The sequence below is a fragment of the Siphateles boraxobius genome, unplaced genomic scaffold (genome assembly GCF_051911475.1).
Source record: "Siphateles boraxobius isolate OS27281-9 unplaced genomic scaffold, OSU_SipBor_1 41, whole genome shotgun sequence".
NCBI classification, from domain to species: domain Eukaryota; kingdom Metazoa; phylum Chordata; class Actinopteri; order Cypriniformes; family Leuciscidae; genus Siphateles; species Siphateles boraxobius.
The window spans coordinates 1879981-1899927 of NW_027509042.1; the positions used below are offsets into that span (position 1 = coordinate 1879981).

Below are 19947 nucleotides of genomic sequence, written 5' to 3' on the forward strand. Positions count from 1 at the left end.
CCAATCATAAGGGATGGGGAACATTCTTTTTTCACCTTTTGACGCGCGAGCAGCGCTCCGGGCGGAAAAGCTTCCTGTAAGCGTGAGCGCGTGTGCACGGGCACTAGACTTACAAGTGTATTTGACGCCCCGATCATAATGGATGGGGAGCGTTTTATTAATGCCTTGCGTTTTGTGATAACACTTAAACGCTCGGGCGGAGCCCGGGGGGAGGTTTGTGTTAGCAAGCGTGAACGCACTCTGGCGGGCACGAGACTTACATTCATAACCTGCTTTCTTGATCGTGTAACAGAGCGGGCAGATAGTGGGCACAGACTTGTGGACACATTTCTTACATTCAACACTCGAGCGGCTTTTCTGCGCTTTATGAGAGTGTGCTCTGCGAGATTCGGAGTGCTTATGTGTAGGGGTGAACACTGGGGCGTGGGCACTTTCACTACACTTACAACACCGACGGCATGAGCCGGACCAGACATTATACTCTTTTTGAGATTTTTCTGGGTCGCCGTGAAAACGGCGTTTGTGTGCAGGCGAGAGGGTAAACAAACCGGCTCGTTGGCTGCTAATTGAACCACTGCAGTAGCCTGTTTGAAGGGGACTGACAGGGAATAAACTTTGACGGCGGTCCGGCCGCAGCGGGACACGCGCGTTTTTTCGGAGGCGATGTGTCTGTTAGTAAGCGTGAGCGCTCTTGAGCGGGGACGTAACTTACATTCTTAACCTGACATTATACTCACTTGAGATTTCTCTGCGTCGCCGCGAGAACGGCGGATGTGTGCAGGCGAGTGGGTTGCATTACCGGCTCGTTGGCTGCCAAATACACCGCTGCAGTAGCCTTATCTAAGGGGACTGACAGTGCGAGACATTTCGACGGCGTCGCGCAAGCCCGTACGGGTCATGCAGAGAGCTCGAGAGGGCTCTGCATGACGCGAACGAGGACGCGAGGGTGGGGTAGCTCTCTTGTAACATAAAGAGAGCTAGCCGCGTGCTCGGTGGTCGAGCAGAACTGGAACAGCGTTTGTACGAGGGCGCGCGCACGAGTAGTGGGCACGGGACCTACATGTAACACAGATGATGCCCGTACGGGTCATGCAGAGAGCTCGAGAGGGCTCTGCATGACGTGCGAACGGGGATACGGGTAGCTCTCTTGTAACGTAAAGAGAGCTAGCCGCGTGCTCATACGTGTCCCTCGGCCTCATCCTCAGATGCGACGGCAGTGAGGCTCGTGAGCGGCAGCTGCGCGTCGGTGAGGAGGGGCGGGGGGTGTTGAAGGCTTCGAGTCAAGCCCGCAGGGTCGACAGCGGAAGCGCTTCACAGAGCTCGCAGCCCCGGAAGTGCGAGGCGTCTTAAAAAAGACACTCGCTGCTCTTTTAGAATAGGTTTTAGCAAGTTAAAGCATACGTCGCCGGATAGCGTAGCTTCGCACGGATGGCTGAAGGTGGCGAAGACGGCCGGCTTCCTCAGCGCTGTCCTAAGCTGGCTGTTCGCTGTTCGAAGGCGGCTGTGGTTTCTCTCAGATCCAGCGATGCGAAGAGCTCGCTGAAGAGACGAAAAATCAGGGAAGTCAGCCTACAGCCCCTATGTTTATACGCTAAGCCACGCCCATTCTGGCGGGCTGTGACGCTATGAAGGTGCGGGCGCCCTTCATTGGGCGTGACGTCACGCCGGGCTCACTCGTAGGCTGCAGTAGTTGCCCGCAGGGCAGCCAATGAGCACGCGAGATGGCCTGCTCTAGGTCTGCTAGCTGCTGCACTGTATGAATGACAATGAATACAAAATTAAGGATAATTTTTTGTCTTCAATATCTCGAGAAGATGAATCTTTCCCGTAGCGTAAGCTAAACTTACGCAATACGAGAGAACCTCTCGTAAGAGAACACTTAGTTTTTCAGTACAAATTAAGTGATTTATGAGTTTGATACATACAGTTTGCAGTAGCATTGAATTTTTTTAGCAAAAAAATTCGCTTTTGAAGAAAATCTACTTTTAAAATAAATTTGCCATTGTTTTTAGTCTAAAGATCATTTTTATTTTTGTAATTTTATTATTTATGTATAAATACACACTTATTATTATTAAAACGTGATTTAAATTGGCCATATTTTTTTATTCTTTGACACCTTCTTTTTTTGCATCAACAATAAGCACAATACGATTATAAATGCAATATAAAATAACAGGATTTGCTATAAGTTGTAACAGCTTTTAGCAGTGTGTTTTTGTGAAGTTTCTTTTTTAATAATTCAACCAAACCGAAAAAAAAGCCTAAAGCAATAAAAAATAAACGGGCATCATGAATATGGATCCATCTCCTACTGTAGAAAATGAGTAATGCCGATTACCCTGGTGACGTGACTGAAATCACCTGAGATTAACAAGACAGGTGATCTTGTTACTGCTTCAATTAATCTCATTCTCACTTCGGTGACATCGGGACCCAACATTTACACAAATGCATGAGATGTATAAGATTGCATCCGAATAACAGCTTTTGTGCCGTTCCAGTGGATGGTGTTTAGAAATCATTTATGAGCACTTTTGTTCGTGTGTGTGTGTGTGTGTGTGTGTGTGTGTGTGTGTGTGTGTGTGTGTGTGTGTGTGTGTGTGTGTGTGTGTGTGTGTGTGTGTGTGTGTGTGTGTGTGTGTGTGTGTGTGTGTGTGTGTGTGTGTGTGTGTGTGTGTGTGTGTGTGGTAATTGGAAATAATCCCCTTTGTCTACACCGGGGGTGTCCACTTCTCATGTAGACGCATTAATGTCTTTCAAAAGCAAGTGAATTGTTTTTGTGACTCGTGGCGAAATGCATTTTTCTTTCAGCGTCCTTCAGTGCCGTGTAATTTGGTCACTTAATAGATTTTGTGTAACTGCAGGCTACCTGGATTTTGATTCTGAACTGTGCATCAGTTCTCCGGCTGGACGATCCAAATGCATCAGCTGGGAGAATCTGAATGGAGCGTTTGGATAAAAGACTCCAGCTTGCATCTGTGTCCGATTCCTTTTTTTCCTTCTATCTCCATTTTCCACTCTATTCTTTCCTGTCTCCACGTCTCTGTTTGCTCTGAGCCTCCAATGATGTGAACCCGCTGATCACATTGATTGTGTTTTACAAAACAAATTTGCCGGCACAGAATGCAGTTATTTGATGACATGAGTGGCTGAAACACCATCCTACAGTAGGGAACAACCAATAGATGAATGATTCCTCTGTAGAGGTGTGTGTGTGTTTACTTTACTAAGTGATCAGACTTAAGGTTTTCACGATAAAAATCCATCAGGTGAAAAAAAATCAACAATCTAATCTCACAATGGAGGGACTCAAGCCAGAATATCACAGAGACTTGACTTTTATATTAGAGACTGTTTGAAAACACATGCTTAAATTACTCTGATTACCTAGACAACTGCATGTTTTTATTTTAATTTGACTAGTTTTGTGTTAACATTTGTGTCAGCCACTACACTGAACTAATGCAGGAGAGCATGTGTGCACGGATACCCATGTGCATGAGCGAGTGTGTGGGAGAAAGAGAGAGAGAGAGCATGTTCAATCATCCAGTAAACTCCAGTCGCTCTGAGCTGTCGTATCCTCCTCCTACGAGAGAGAGAGCGCGAGAGAGAGAGAGAGAGAGAGAGAGAGTCACGCTACAGCCAAGAGAGGAGAGCGCGAGAAGAAGAGAATCAGAGGAGAAAAACGCGCATCTCTCGATTCGTTGGCCGGTGATTTCCACACAGCTCTCGGCAGGGGAAGGAAGGTGTGCAAATCACTCCATCTTTTTCTCACACATCTCCTCGTTTGGCCGTTCTTCTGCTTTTCTCCCCTGAGCGGAGGAGAGTTTTAGGGGAGCGAGGACATTTGGAGAGGCAGGATGGTCAACAACCTGACCGAATGCGAGGAGGCAGAGGGGGCCGCCAACAGCCAGGGTGAGTTGAGGAATCTCTCTCTCACACACACACACACACACACACACACACACACACACACACACACACACACACACACACACACACACACACACACACACACACACACACAGGATGGTCCGTACGGATGGAGGGAGGGTTCGATCCTCAGGTTGCTGGCCATGACATGTCCTCTCCTGTATACTGCATGGCTGCTGTGAGTGGAATAGTAATAGGCTGTTTTAGTTGTGTGTGTACATGTAGCGACCCGCTCCGTGTGCCTCTGTTTGTTTTCAAGCGTGACACACAAAAGCAGAAAGCTTCGGTGGAAGGGGAACCTCTCTGCCGTCACACACACACATCATCCTCTAAGAACTCCTCTGGAACAGATATAGATGCCGTCGTAATTTAATCTGATTCTATAAGGTAGCATTCAGTGCTGTGGGTCTTTTAGTTTAAGCTGTTTATGGAATATTTGTATATTTATATTAATATTGCGTATTATATAGATTATTGTTATTTAATATTATTATTATTTAATCCTTGTCCTTGTAGAGGTGTTGAATTGGAAAGGTCTGAGTTTATATTTTATTACCTTTTTTTGTCATATTTTATGTAACTTTTTTTTTCCTTCATACCTCTAGTATGAAGGACTCCAGCAGAAGAGTGGCGTGACTTTTACTGCTGTATAATCTCATTTATCAGCTCGACATTGCATAAGTCTCCATCTCTGTAACAGTTTCTTTGCCCATGACACTCACACATTTGCTGCTGCCAGCCTTAGACAATGAAATGTCATTCAATTACATTTGGATTTCACTCAGTTATGCTCATTTTCATCAGACATGACTATCTGATCAGTGTGTTTAACAGGCGTCAGCAGCTGCTGGTGTGTTTAGACTCTTTGATCCTATCAGGAGGCAGTTCTACACACAGCATATACATCACACACGGTTATATGGCACAAATCAGATTGGGGAACTGTGTTTAATGGCATTTCCCTACACTGGTATCATCCTCTATAGCATTGGATTATTGTTCATTCTACATTTAGTGCACCTGCTTTTGTTGCCACAGATTTGTGCATTTTAGGTCCATATAATGCCCTATAAACCCAAACCCAGAATCCGATCCAGGTACATGTGGATGTTGTGCTGTCCGTGGTGCTGAATCATGCCTAGCGCTGTCCAGGGTCCTGATTTATCCCTTTCATTACAAGCTGATGCGGATTATCAGGAGATTTAGGCGAGCATCTCGCTGTCCCACTACACTAAGATGAAAGGCATCCGTCCTCCAGATGCATTCTGCGTCATCCGCTTCAGCATATTCATGAGATGCCGCTCTGTTAATTATTTGCAGGAGTGTTTGTTCCAAGCTTGATGGACAAAGAATTTATTTAGCAGGGTGTGTATGCTGATAAAAAGAATACATATATATAATTTTTTATTTTTTATTTTTTTTATGTTCTTAAAAGAAGTCTCTTATCGGCGAATTAGACTGATTTCTGAAGGATCATGTGACTGAAGACTTCAGTAATAATTCTGAAAATTCAACTTTGCATCACAGAAATAAATCACACTATAATACATTCAAATAGAGAATGGTTATTTAAAATTGTAATAATATTTCACAATATTACTGTTTTTACTGTATTTTTGATCAAATAAATGCATCCTTGGTGAGCTTCTTTTAAAAACTTTTTAAAAATCTTAATCATTCAAAACTTTTGATGAGTAGTGTGTGTATATTTTAAATTCTATTTAATTAATTAATTAATTATTATATGTAATTTTATATTATTAGAATTATATAAAATATTTATTATTATGATAATTCAAATAATCGATTTGCCAGCACTAATATTTCTATAATAAATTCATTTATTTGCTTGTTTGTTTTGAGAAGTAAAGATAGGCCATGCTTTTTGCTTTTTAGCAGAGCGGGAACTCTGTATTGGACTATTAGCATCTATAAGCAAAACTATTTTTTATTATTATTTATCATTTTGTTTTGCTTCATGTGTGTCTTCCGGTGACTTGAAGGACTCCAGTAGAGTGTCCCGACCTGTCGCTATGAGGTTGTGTTCACTGATGTGTGACTTTTAGTGCTCTGTAATCTCATCTATCCAGTCGGCATTGCATAAATCTTCATCACTGTCACGGTAACAATAGTGGCTCTTCACTGAGGGAACGCAGCAGCTCCCCTCCTACAGGTCTGGACATAAACTAATATTTACACTCAGCTGGATTGAATTAGTGCATGTTGTTATGCTTGAAAATATACTTAAAACGCATTTTCCCTATCGACCATGTTCGATGCAACTGCAACTGCATATCAACCACCCACAACACCTCAGCATCTTTCCAGTGAGAATGATTTTCCTTATAAAATATAAAAATCTGGTTTTAGTGATTATGCTTCTCTTTTCATCACTTCACCTTCCCCTGTGAAGCAGCAGTCAGTGCTGATCAACTGAGTGATACATTGGAGGAGATCAGAGATAGACAGAGGACGTGGCTCTGAGAAGGACTGTGGATGAGTCTTTCAGAGATAAGAGGTTATTGTGCTATTTGTCAGCACGATCCCTGGCGCTGGGCGGTGAGGATTGGATAGTGACACAGGGATGATCAGTCACTGTTTTACAGTGTGAACTCTGATGATTAATGCTCCTGTCATGCATTGATGTAGATGCTGCGGTCTTATGAAGGTCTGTAGCTCTGTTCCAAAACCAATCTACACAGCATTTTAATGCAACAGGTGACATTATGATGTGGATGCTTTTGGTCGATGAGAGGCTTTCAATACTATTGGAACTTCCCTTCATTTGTGTTTGTTTGGATTGCAATTGTTTTGCTTGCAAACATTTGGGGTCAGTAAAAAAAATTGTTTATGTTTTTGAAAAAAGAGGCTCAGCCAGTAAGGCTGCATTTATTTGATTAAAATACAGTAAAATCAACATCATTACTCCAGTCTTCAGTGTCACATGATCCTTCAGAAATCAGTATAATATGCCGATTTGCTGCTCAAGAAACATTTATGATTATCAATAACAACAGTTGTGCTGCTTCATATTTTTGTGGTATTCCGTATTTTATGGAAACGTGATACAATGTCTTCCATGATTATTTGATGAATAGAAAGAATTTATTTGAAATAGAAATCTTTTGTGACAATAATAAATGACATTATTATTTTCAATTTAATGCATCGTTGCTGAATAAAGTGTTAATTTCTTTAAAAAAATGTAAGAATGGTAGAGTAGTTTAAAGGTAACATTTAACAATAAGCTTTCATTATTTAACTATTTTAGTTAACATGAACTAAGAAGGAACAATACTTTTACTGCATTTATTATTCTTAGTTAATGTTAATATCAATATTTACTAATACATTATTAAAATCAGAAGTTGTATTTGTTAACGTTGAACAAACAATGATTGAATGTATTTTTATTATTTTTATTAATAAATACAGTAACAAATGTATTGCTCATTGTTACTTAATTTTAGTTAATACATTTACTAATGTTAACAAATGTGACCTCATTGTTAAGTTTCAAAGATGAACCCTCATGATATTCCATATATTTATCGTTTTATTTATTTATTTTACCAAGCTGCTGTTGTCAGCATTGCATCAAATGCTGATTCTTGCATGTTTCAAGATTGATTGTGACACGTTTGAATGGTTTGAAATGAATCCTACAGTGATACAATGTCCTCTTATGACAGAAAAGACATTGTCTGCATCATCTTAACTGAGATATTCCTTATTACACCCTAACTTTTATTGAGGAAACAGTCTGAAAGTACAGTTCAAGGGAAGATAGATGAGGGGGAGAAATAATTTGGTATTGTGGATGTGATAGAATCGTAGTGTCAGAGTTCAGAAAGACTGATTTGATGTATCTTTCTCGTCTCTCTGTGTGTCTATTCTCTGATTCTCTTCATGGAGGGGTTAATGACTGTCCCGTCCCCCTCTCTCGTTCATTCTCTCTCTCAGCGTGTGCTGAAGGTCTGTAATAATGTTTAGTTAAGGCTGAGCCTGTGAGCAGCTCTGTTTCGGCAGAGAGATTCTCTTAATGCGTCACAAAAGCCTGGTTTCCTTTACAGATGTGCGCAAAACTTGCAATATAAACCGTATTAGGAGTTTCTCCCTACTATCTGCTTCAAGGTCTCGATAAATTGTGGCTAATATTTGTTGTTTAGAATCCAGTATTCTCATAATTCTTTCTCTAAGGAGAGAAAAATCATGCATACATGACAATAATTATCACTCAAATACATACATTTAGTAGTGGATGTCACTCCTGAAACTTTGCAGCGTGTGCACGATGCCGCTGGTCAAGCAAGACAAAAGATTTATTTCAATTCTGAACTGATATATCGCCTAGAAAGCGTGCAAAGAGCGCTCTCTTTATCAGTCTTAGTTCATTGAGTTGACGTGATCTTACAAAGTTCTGTTATAATCAATGAATCTGTCTACACTGAACAATGAATCTCTTATTTACATAATGTCTACACTTAATTATGAACATGCAAAACTCAGCAGTGGACAAAAACTTAATCACAGTCATGTCTGTGATTGGCTACAACGCTGCGAAGCACGCTGTAAATAGAAACCTTTGATGCTCCGCCTATGATTATTACCTTTGTTTATTGTTGTTATTATGTTATTATTACACTGGTTATTTAATCAATTCATGGATTTTGTTGTTTTTATTAATCAAGTTGGCTGACAATAAATCAAATTTAACTAATCATAGGCCTGGTTTCACAGACAGGGCTTAGATTAAGCCAGGATTAGTTATTAGTTCAATTAGGACATTTAAGTAGCTTTTATAAATGTGCCTTAGAAACAATCATTACTGGTGTGTATCGTGAGACAAAACAATGGCACTGACATATTTTAAGATATATGTATATTAAAAAAAAGTGTGTCAAAGTGTCTGAATACATTAAGATTTTGGAAGAAAATGTGCTTAATTGTCATGAAAATATTGTCACAAAGCCAAAACATCATAATGGCTAACCTAAAATAGGCTATGCAAAAAGTAATTTCTTGCGTTCCTCCCTGTGGTTTTGGGGAGAAATATGCCCTGGACATGTTTTTTGTAAGATCCACTGAGTGCACTTGATTTGTCATGTTTTAGAGAAATGCAGTGGATGTAGGTGCGAGCATGTAGGAGATGTTTTGCAGTTCTCCTCGGTGTTATCGCCATAGTTACCACTGTCGCAATGGAGCGCTGACTGCATTGCTCACCAACAAGGCCAAGACGTGTGTGTGTGTGTGTGTGTGTATGTGTGTGTGTGTGTGTGTGTGTGTGTGTGTGTGTGTGTGTGTGTGTGTGTGTGTGTGTGTGTGTGTGTGTGTGTGTGTGTGTGTGTGTGTGTGTGTGTGTGTGTTTGCTCACGAGTGCAGGAGACTCATTTAATACTGAATAGCAGCGGAAATAAGATGGTAGAGAGTGAAATAATGAGGGAGACAAGTACTGTGAATAAACAAGTGGCCCAAATTACTAAATAATATATGACATCACTGCGGTGATGTGTTTCCCTTCACAAGATCTATCTATCTATCCATCCATCCATCCATCGTTCTGTCTGTCTTCCATCCATCAATCTATCGTTCTGTCTGTCTTCCATCCATCCATCCGTCTATCTGTCGTTCTGTCTTTTTTCCATCCATCCATCCATCATCCATCCATCGTTCTGTCTGTCTTCCATCCATCCATCAGTCGTTCTGTCTGTCTTCCATCCATCCGTCTATCTGTCATTCTGTCTGTTTTCCATCCATCATCCATCCATCGTTCTGTCTGTCTTACATCCATCTGCCTATCTGTCGTTTTGTCTGTTTTCCATCCATCCATCCATCATCCATTCATCGTTCTGTCTTCCATCCATCCATCTGTCATTCTGTCTGTTTTCCATCCATCCATCCATCCATCATCCATCCATCATTCTGTCTGTCTTACATCCATCCATCTCTCTGTCGTTCTGTCTGTTTTCCATCCATCCATCATCCATCCATCGTTCTGTCTTCCATCCATCCATCCATCAATCAGTTGTTTTGTCTGTTTTCCATCCATCATCCATCAATCGTTCTGTCTTCCATCCATCCATCCATCCATCCATCCATCCATCCATCCATCTGTCGTTCTGTCTGTCAATCCATCTAACCAACTATCTATGCATCCATCCATCCGTCTATCTGTCGTTCAGTCTGTCATCTATCCATCCGTCTATCTGTCGTTCTGTCTGTCATCTATCCAACCATCTATCTGTCATTCTGTCTGTCATCCATCTATCTATCCATCATCCATCTATCCATCCATCTATCTGTCATCTATCTGTCATTCTAGCTATCGTTATATCTATTGTTTGTTCTGTCGTTCTATCATACTTTCTGTCATTATATCATTCTTTCTCTTTTGTTCTTTCTGTTGTTCTATCGTTCAATCTATCATTCTATGTATCTATCTATCGTTCTATCTGTCCCCCTGTCTATATCTGTCTTTGTGTGTGTAAATGTATTTATATTGATATTTACCAGCCGGAATATTGTTTTATCTGGATTTTCCCTTAGTTGCAGCCTGTAGACGTCTGTAGGAATCTTATGCATTAACGTTAATGTGCTCAAAAGCGTCTCTCGTGGTTATGTATGAACTGCTTGCGTAGATAACACAGCGTATATGTGTTTCCAGCTCGAGCCAGCTTTATTTCTCATTGCACTCCATAGAGCGACTAATCAAGAGTCTCCAGTTTAAACAGAGCGAATGAATTGAACCTTTTCCATTTCAAGGTTATATGATATGATTCACTCTCATCATTAGAACAGCAGAACAAAAAGTGTTTGGCACAGTTGTGTAACACGCAGATGTCATATGAAGCTCAGAATGTCTTGCAGTACCAGAGTCTAATTACTTTAGGTTTCTGTAACGTTATTATTATTTTTATTATTACGATTGCAAACAGCCACATTTCTTTCTCAGCCTCGTTCTCCCTCTGATATAAATCTACCAAACCAGTCCAGAAATGCCAGTTTGAAATAAGTCGAGTTGCATTAGATTGCTTTTGTCAAATCATATTGGCTTTCTGGGTCCAAAACGAGTTTTCCTTGTGCTTGCAAGCAGCATTAGGATGTCTGAAGTGTTTTTGAAAGGAAGTTGTGGTCAGTGGGATGTGAGCTATTGGGATTCAGGACAGAATTGGGCCAATTTAATAAAACTTGAAGACAGCTTGATCCTCTGCGTGCCTTCGGGGCATTTCTTGACAACCGCAGTAAACTAGCAATTTTCTGAAGAAGATTTACCGGCTTGTGCAAAATGTTGCTAGGTTGTTCTAGTTGGTTTTCAGGGTGTTCTGGGAGGTTGCTAGGTTTCTACTTACTGGCATTAGAGAGAGACCAAGGCACAGTCCCAATTCGCCTACTTATACTACGACATAAAAGTATGTACTCTTTTTGTGAAGAAAAAGTACATCCTTTTGAGTGTGTAGCAAAAGAGTAAGCAAGCTTTGGGATATACTATCACACCATCTTTAACGGACAGATCTGTTGCGTGCACCGTCACCTGTCACCGTAAACTGCCCTGTCAATCATCTTGTCTCAGTTAAAATCCTCCATTCAATCTAATTTGATTTCCTACCGTTTCGGAGAGCACATTCATCTGCCAGTCGTGGCTCTTTCATGCGGAGACTCTCCTCATGTGTTTGCAATTTGAATATATTGATGCATTTAAAAGGTAATGGCTAAACGTATCTTTACAAAAGTTCACAATGGTGCTGCAGATGCAATATAATGTAGACAACGTTGAACAAGTACATTTTCGTCAGGTTAAATACTGATAATTAATCACTCAAACCCCTTTATCTAAACCTCTATATATAACCGCCAGACTTGCACGTCCTCCATGTCTGTGGTTTTTTAACACTTTTCACTTGTGATTGTAGTTCTGACCAAATCCTCGTCCAACACACGATGGGTTGTGGGCAATATTAACCGTTAGAGTGTGTATCGATCTGCACTTCGGAAATAGTAGACCAACCGGGTATTTTTGGAACACTCAACATACTTTCAACATACTATGATTTGGGACGTACTAATTCTATTTTTGAATACTATTTAGGACGGATAGTATGCGAATTGGGACTGGGCCCAATAATTCATTTTTAAATAATTAAAACAATTTGAATACTTGCCAGAATTTGGGTAGTCTCTAGAAAGAATTACCTTACCCAACAACAGTCTTCACAGATAGAGCAATGTATATACTCTACATTATTAAGTAATTTATATACAAGTTCTAGTAACTAGTGTAAATTATTCATTATTTGGATTATTAACTAAACCTTTTAAACGACAGTCATTCATTCTGTGATTTCTTAACTAGAGATCAAATTTAAAAAATGTGTTTTGTTAAAAATGCAGAATTAAAATAATAAAAATTGCAATTAAAAAATGTATTCTGATTATCAGTTATGTATTGGACTTTTAAAAACAACATTAAATAAGCTGTATCATTCCAGTGTGATAAAAAATGTGATATCAGTTGATATACTGTATACACCTACAGTAGGCCTATATATGATTTTGCCCCTGTTTGTAAGAGCCTCCACTGTAATTTTGAGGGATTTACACAATGGTTCTCCTGTTCAACTGCTGACGTTCAAACTGAGCATCAGAATGGGGAAGAAATGTGTTTTAAGTGGCTTTGAATGTGGCATGGATGTTGTTGCCAGGCGGGCTGGTCTGAGTATTTCAGAAACTGCTGATCTACTCGAACCACAACAAATATCCAGTGAGTGACAGTTCTGTGTAACTCAAATAATCACTCGTTACAACCGAAGTCTGCAGAAGATCATCTCTGACCGCAGAAGAAAATCACTGACCACAGAAGAGCATCTCTGACCACAGAAGATCATCTCTGACCACAGAAGAGCATCTCTGACCACAAAAGAGCAACTCTGAATGCAGAAGATCATCTCTGAACACAGAAGATCATCTCTTAATGCAGAAGATCTTCTCTGAACACAGAAGAGCATCTCTGAACACAGAAGATCATCTCTGAACACAGAAGAGCATCTCTGAACACAGAAGATCATCTCTGAACACAGAAGAGCATCTCTCAATGCAGAAGAGCATCTCTGAACACAGAAGACCTCTGACCACAGAAGACCATCTCTGAACGCAGAAGAGGATCTCTGAACACAGAAGATCATCTCTGACCACAGAAGAGCATCTCTGAACACAGAAGATCATCTCTGAACACAGAAGACCATCTCTGAACACAGAAGAGCATCTCTGAACACAGAAGATCATCTCTGAACACAGAAGAGCATCTCTGAACACAGAAGATCATCTCTGACCGCAGAAGATCATCTCTGACCGCAGAAGAGCATCTCTGAACACAGAAGAGCATCTCTGGACACAGAAGACATCTCTGAACACAGAATAGCATCTCTGAACACAGAAGAGCATCTCTGAACACAGAAGAGCATCTCTGAACACAGAAGAGCATCTCTGAACACAGAAGACCATCTCTGACCACAGAAGAGCATCTCTGAACACAGAAGATCATCTCTGACCACAGAAGATCATCTCTGAACACAGAAGAGCATCTCTGAACACAGAAGAGCATCTCTGAACACAGAAGAGCATCTCTGACCACAGAAGATCATCTCTGAACACAGAAGAGCATCTCTGACCGCAGAAGAGCATCTCTGACCGCAGAAGAGCATCTCTGAACACAGAAGAGCATCTCTGAACACAGAAGAGCATCTCTGAACACAGAAGATCATCTCTGACCACAGAAGAGCATCTCTGAACACAGAAGAGCATCTCTGAACACAGAAGAGCATCTCTGAACACAGAAGAGCATCTCTGAACACAGAAGAGCATCTCTGACCACAGAAGATCATCTCTGAACACAGAAGATCATCTCTGACCACAGAAGAGCATCTCTGAACACAGAAGACCATCTCTGAACACAGAAGAGCATCTCTGAACACAGAAGAGCATCTCTGAACGCAGAAGAGCATCTCTGAACACAGAAGAGCATCTCTGAACACAGAAGAGCATCTCTGACCGCAGAAGAGCATCTCTGAACACAGAAGAGCATCTCTGAACACAGAAGAGCATCTCTGACCACAGAAGACCATCTCTGAACACAGAAGATCATCTCTGAACACAGAAGAGCATCTCTGAACACAGAAGAGCATCTCTGACCACAGAAGAGAATCTCTGACCACAGAAGACCATCTCTGAATGCAGATCATCTTTGAACACAGAAGATCATCTCTGAACACAGAAGATCATCTCTGAACACAGAAGAGCATCTCTGAACACAGAAGAGCATCTCTGACCACAGAAGACCATCTCTGAACACAGAAGATCATCTCTGAATGCAGATCATCTTTGAACGCAGAAGAGCATCTCTGAACACAGAAGAGCATCTCTGAACACAGAAGATCATCTCTGAACACAGAAGAGCATCTCTGAACACAGAAGATCATCTCTGAACACAGAAGATCATCTCTGAACACAGAAGAGCATCTCTGACCACAGAAGACCATCTCTGAACACAGAAGACCATCTCTGAATGCAGATCATCTTTGAACACAGAAGATCATCTCTGAACACAGAAGAGCATATCTGAACACAGAAGAGCATCTCTGAACACAGAAGATCATCTCTGAACACAGAAGAGCATCTCTGACCACAGAAGACCATCTCTGAACACAGAAGACCATCTCTGAATGCAGATCATCTTTGAACACAGAAGATCATCTCTGAACACAGAAGAGCATATCTGAACACAGAAGAGCATCTCTGAACACAGAAGAGCATCTCTGACCACAGAAGACCATCTCTGAATGCAGATCATCTTTGAACACAGAAGATCATCTCTGAACACAGAAGATCATCTCTGAACACAGAAGAGCATCTCTGAACGCAGAAGAGCATCTCTGACCACAGAAGACCATCTCTGAACACAGAAGACCATCTCTGAACACAGAAGAGCATCTCTGAACGCAGAAGAGCATCTCTGACCACAGAAGACCATCTCTGAACACAGAAGAGCATCTCTGAACACAGAAGAGTATCTCTGAACACAGAAGATCATCTCTGACCACAGAAGAGTATCTCTGAACACAGAAGAGTATCTCTGACCACAGAAGATCATCTCTGAACACAGAAGAGCATCTCGGACCGCAGAAGAGTATCTCTGAACACAGATCATCTCTGAACACAGATCATCTCTGAACACAGAAGAGCATCTCTGAACACAGAAGATCATCTCTGAACACAGAAGATCATCTCTGAACACAGAAGAGCATCTCAGAACGCAGAAGAGCATCTCTGACCACAGAAGAGCATCTCTGAACACAGAAGAGCATCTCTGACCAGAGAAGAGCATCTCTGAACACAGAAGAGCATCTCTGAACACAGAAGATCTTCTCTGAACACAGAAGATCATCTCTGAACACAGCAGAGCATCTCTGAACACAGAAGATCTTCTCTGAACACAGAAGAGCATCTCTGAACACCGAAGAGCATCTCTGGACACAGAAGAGCATCTCTGAACACAGAAGATCATCTCTGAACACAGAAGATCATCTCTGAGCACCTCTTGGCACACACCGGTGTCACTCCTGTCAGCTGAGAACAGAAACTGAGGCTACGATTCACACAGACTGACCAAAACTGGACAATAGAAGATTGAAAAATGTTTCCTGGTCTGACGAGTCTGGATTTCTGCTTTGACATTCATATGGTCGGGTCAGAATTTGGCGTAAACAACATGAAAGCATGGATCGTCCTGATTTGCATCAACAGTTCAAGCTGCTGTTGGTGTGATGGTTTGTTAAATATATTCTTGGCACATTTTGGGGCCTTTGATACCAATTGAGCATCATTTAAATGCCACAGCCGACCTGAGTGTTCTTGTTAACCATCTCCATCCCTTTATGACCACAGTGAACCATCTTCTGACAGGAGGATCTTCCAGCAGGATAACGCACATGTCACAAAGCGCAAATCATCTCAGACTGGTTTCTTGAACATGACAGTGAATTCAGTAAACTCAAACGGCCTCCACATTCACCAGATCTCAGTCTAATAGAGCAGCTTTGAGATGTGCTCGAACTGATTCACATCATGGATGTACAGCTGACAAATCTGCAGAATCTGCGTGCTACTGCCTTAGAAAGCACCTAATGACACTGAACTGATCCACCTCCATCATTTGTGGGTGCACACGTACTTCCAGGAACGATTTGCTTCTCCTCAGATCGAGCTAATATTCATTTCCATGGTAACCCATGGCTGGACGGGCGCCAGCGGGTCTCGCTTCTAACCTTGTTCAGTGTTGCAGAGGAAAACAACGTCTTCCCTCGCCCCCTTCCCTGTCGATTTGGAAGAAAGCATTTGTGCAGATGGTTTTGAGTAATAATATACAGTGCCGAGGCATTTCCCCAGCGGTGGCGCCGTGCCTGTTTGCAGGATAATGTTTTTTCTTCCCCCTCTATCTCTCTCTCTGTACACTCAGTTCTTATTTTCAATGCTCAATGACTGTCGATTAAAGCGGAGGTGTTTTGCCGTGAACGATAACTGTGTTTGTGTCTCTGTCCCGATAGCTTTAGGGCTGGATATCTTTGCACGTGTAATCGGTTGGAAGTGTGCCGCTGTGTGTGCAAACTACAAACTCATTTAATTATATATTTACCTACTTTTCTTTGTATTGGTGTGTGATTGGTGAGATTGGCATACATGCATCAGTTGTTTTGATGAACAAATGTATAGCGGGACTTGATTCTGTTCATGGGGAATTGATTGGTTGGTTGTGGTTTGCTATTGGTTGATCTTATGTGAGTGACAGGTTGCTCCACCCTCATTATCAGAGTAGAGTTAAGATGTTGCAAAAGGGAGGGGAAGTTATTTTGATTATTAAGGATTATAAGACACATAAAAAAATAAAATAATAATATATATATATATATATATATATGTAATAAATACTGCAATATTCCATTTAAAAACAATTGGATTTTGATTTTATAGTGACTTTAAACACACAAATGTAATTCATGCAAGTGTTGTCATTTAAAATATCTGATCATAATGTTTTTTAGTTGCCTCAATAACTGCGTCACTCAAACGCATGAAAACATCTGATCATATACCAGCCTAATGTTCGGCCACTGAGAGATGTGATAGACAGGAAAACGTCACTCGAGAGATGTTTCCAGTCTGGAGTGTGTGTCCTCCCACAGCAGGATTCAAAAATAGTCCTGTCTAAATCCATAAGAGGAGTTTGTAATTGGTGCTGCATGGGGACAGCTGGATGGCAGACGGATGGGGAGGGATATATGGAGCTACTGGAGGAAAATTAAAGGAATGCTGGGTAATTGGCCAGCATGAGAGAGGGATCAAACTCGGCCTGCCTCCGACAGATGCCAAACTCTCCATTACGCCACACACATACTTCACATGGAGCCTAATGAGGGAGCAGGGGTTAGCATTGATGCTAAAACTGACTGATGACTATAAATAGAGTCGTGTAGAGCTTATCACTGTTGGCACAAACCTTCAACAAAAAAGAACATGGAAAAAAATTTTTTACACTAGATTATGAATATTCCATGTAAGTATATAATATGGTATATACTTTTGAAACTACCATACACAGACAGTATATCATGTTTCATGCCATGGTACAGTCAATATGGAAATGAAGTAATCTTTCAGCTTTTGTAAGTTTAAAGGAGCTGTATGTAAGAAATTTATTTCAATTAATCATAAAATGGCCCTGATATGTCACTAGACATTAAGAAATCATGTTCATTTCAAATACTTATATCACTGACAACAGTAGTCCGGCCAGGATATTGTCATTTAAAAAGTGAAGTTGCAGCCCTCAACTGATGTTGATGTTGTCATGTTGTGTTTTGGTCTGATGCGCCACCCTCCACCTATCTACCAATCACGAAATCAGTAGTGTTGCGGCATCCGGGTTGCCAGCTCTGCTAGTTACCACAGCTGCAGCTACAAACGTGTCGGAATCGGATAAAAAAAATGTCTAACGTTGCGAAACAAAAAAAAAACTCGTTATGAATCCGAAATACTTTGCGACAAAGTCCGAAATTAAGCAAGGATCTGTATAGGAGATGCCTTTCAAAGATGGAGACGGCTGAAAACGGAGAAGAATTTGAAGACAGACGCCAACGTTGCTAATTTTCTCCTGGACAGGTAAGATTCATCTGTGTTTGGCTAACTTGTACTTGATGTAAATGGACATTTCAAATATTCATGACAGTCGAACAAAGTTATGCATGTTCGTGCAAAGTAACGTTACGTTAATTCATATGGAGGAGGTCGGTCATCGAATTGAAAAGGTAAGGAATTGTTTGGGTAATAAAAACGGCGAGTCGTCATTAACGTACAAACATTAGCAATGCGTTATCAGAGCCCGTTTCTCTGTCATTATGCTGAGACGCTGAGGAAAACAACATTAGCACGCCCATTATTGTTTATCATGCAAGTTCTACAGCCAAAAATCATAGAATGACATGTAATCTTTCACATCACATATTTTAGCGTTATGGACGTGTACTGCAGGGTAAGTTAAAAAATACAGCTGGTCGCTTTCAGTTATAGCGTCAGCTAAATGAATAGCTGTATCTTTGATATCGGTTACACACAGTGACAGAGGCCTGTGCTTGTACGTTAATGACAGATACCTACCGTTACAAGTTAGACTAACAGCTACTGTTCTAATAATGTACTGTCACATACGAGCGTACATCTTTACGATTATATTTGGCTAATCGGCATTAGTACATTTTTGCGATATATAATTACTTTGCAAAACATCTCTCATTTGAAGCATAAACATAATTAACAGAAAAAGCTTCTTGTAGCAGCCTACGTTCCTGCTGGATCCTGCAGCCTATCTGGCAACCTCGAGTCAGGGAGGAGGGAGAGGGGATACACCGCTCTACAGTAATTTGAAAGTGATTGCAGTGCCACATTCTTACATACGGCTCCTTTAATGTGATGAAACAGTATTTGGAAATTATTTGTGTTTTTTTTCTGACCAAATGGACTTGCGATTTCGAGCTTTGTGGATGATAAACTCACTCACTCTCTGTTTCTCTGATGTTGCTGTAGAATACAATTAGACTTTGAGTGAATCTCCTCTTCTGTGGCAGTGCTTACATAATTGTAAGCTAATAAAGTGTGTGTGTGTGTGTGTGTCTGTGTCTGTGTGTGTGTGTGTGTGTGTGTGTGTGTGTGTGTGTGTGTGTGTGTGTGTGTGTGTGTGTGTGTGTGTGTGTGTGTGTGTGTGTGTGTGTGTGTGTGTGTGAGAGAGAGAGAGAATAAGTCGGGTCTTGCAGGGAGAGTTTCAGTGATGCACACTTCTGTCAGTCATGAAGTGTCTCCATCAGTCAAATTTCAGTAGTTTCCACAGGAAAAACAGGTATATCAAACATATGCAGGCATGATCTCTTAATGACCCCATGAAATTAAAATTTAAGTTGTGTGACTGTCCATTTCTAGCAAATAAATTCAATACTTGAATATCTTGTTTCTCTGGTTAAAATAGATATATTCTGCAATTAATGTCTTTGTAAATGTTTAGATGTTGCATTTCCTGTTTCAGTATGAAATATATCAAGGCAAGAAGGAATATTGTATTTGTTAGACCATTTCATGTCGTTTTGGCATATTTTATGTCTCAAGTCTCAAATCGTGCAATCAAGTCAACAAGCAATTCAGGGATTTGTAACATGCCACGCAAGTTCAACATTGTAAGTGGCGGCTGGTCTATTATGGGCGCTGGGGCCCCTTCAAGTAAAAAAAAAAAAGTTTAAAGTTTGGCAAAAACATGACTTTCTTCTGTACAGGACAGGTGTACGTGTTTTACACACTAGAACGAGGGGGAGGGGGGTGGGGTAGTATTTTTGTCTGCCAGCTTCATTGTGTGCCGCATAACAATAACATCATAAATGTGTAGTTTTATGCTCGGGGCGCAGAGAAAGGGCGCCCTCG

The 19947-nt window shown here is 41.0% G+C and overlaps 1 protein-coding gene across 11 annotated transcripts in view; it reads left to right on the forward strand.

Moving 5' to 3' along the window:
• Window positions 1–19947, forward strand: part of slc12a5a (solute carrier family 12 member 5a) — a 184454-nt gene that overhangs the window by 65858 nt on the left and 98649 nt on the right. For 4 of the 11 annotated variants that reach the window (XR_013192933.1, XM_077197689.1, XM_077197690.1 and 1 more), the window contains exon 1: window positions 3608–3918. The exons of 6 other annotated variants lie outside the window; for them this stretch is intronic. Coding sequence is in view for 3 of the 5 variants with exons in the window: in XM_077197689.1 (XP_077053804.1) it covers window positions 3864–3918 (55 nt within the window). In the remaining 2 variants the exon portion in view is untranslated. Of the gene's footprint in view, window positions 1–3459; window positions 3919–19947 lie in introns of those variants that run through there. One more of the 11 variants, XR_013192934.1, reaches the window with a different exon arrangement.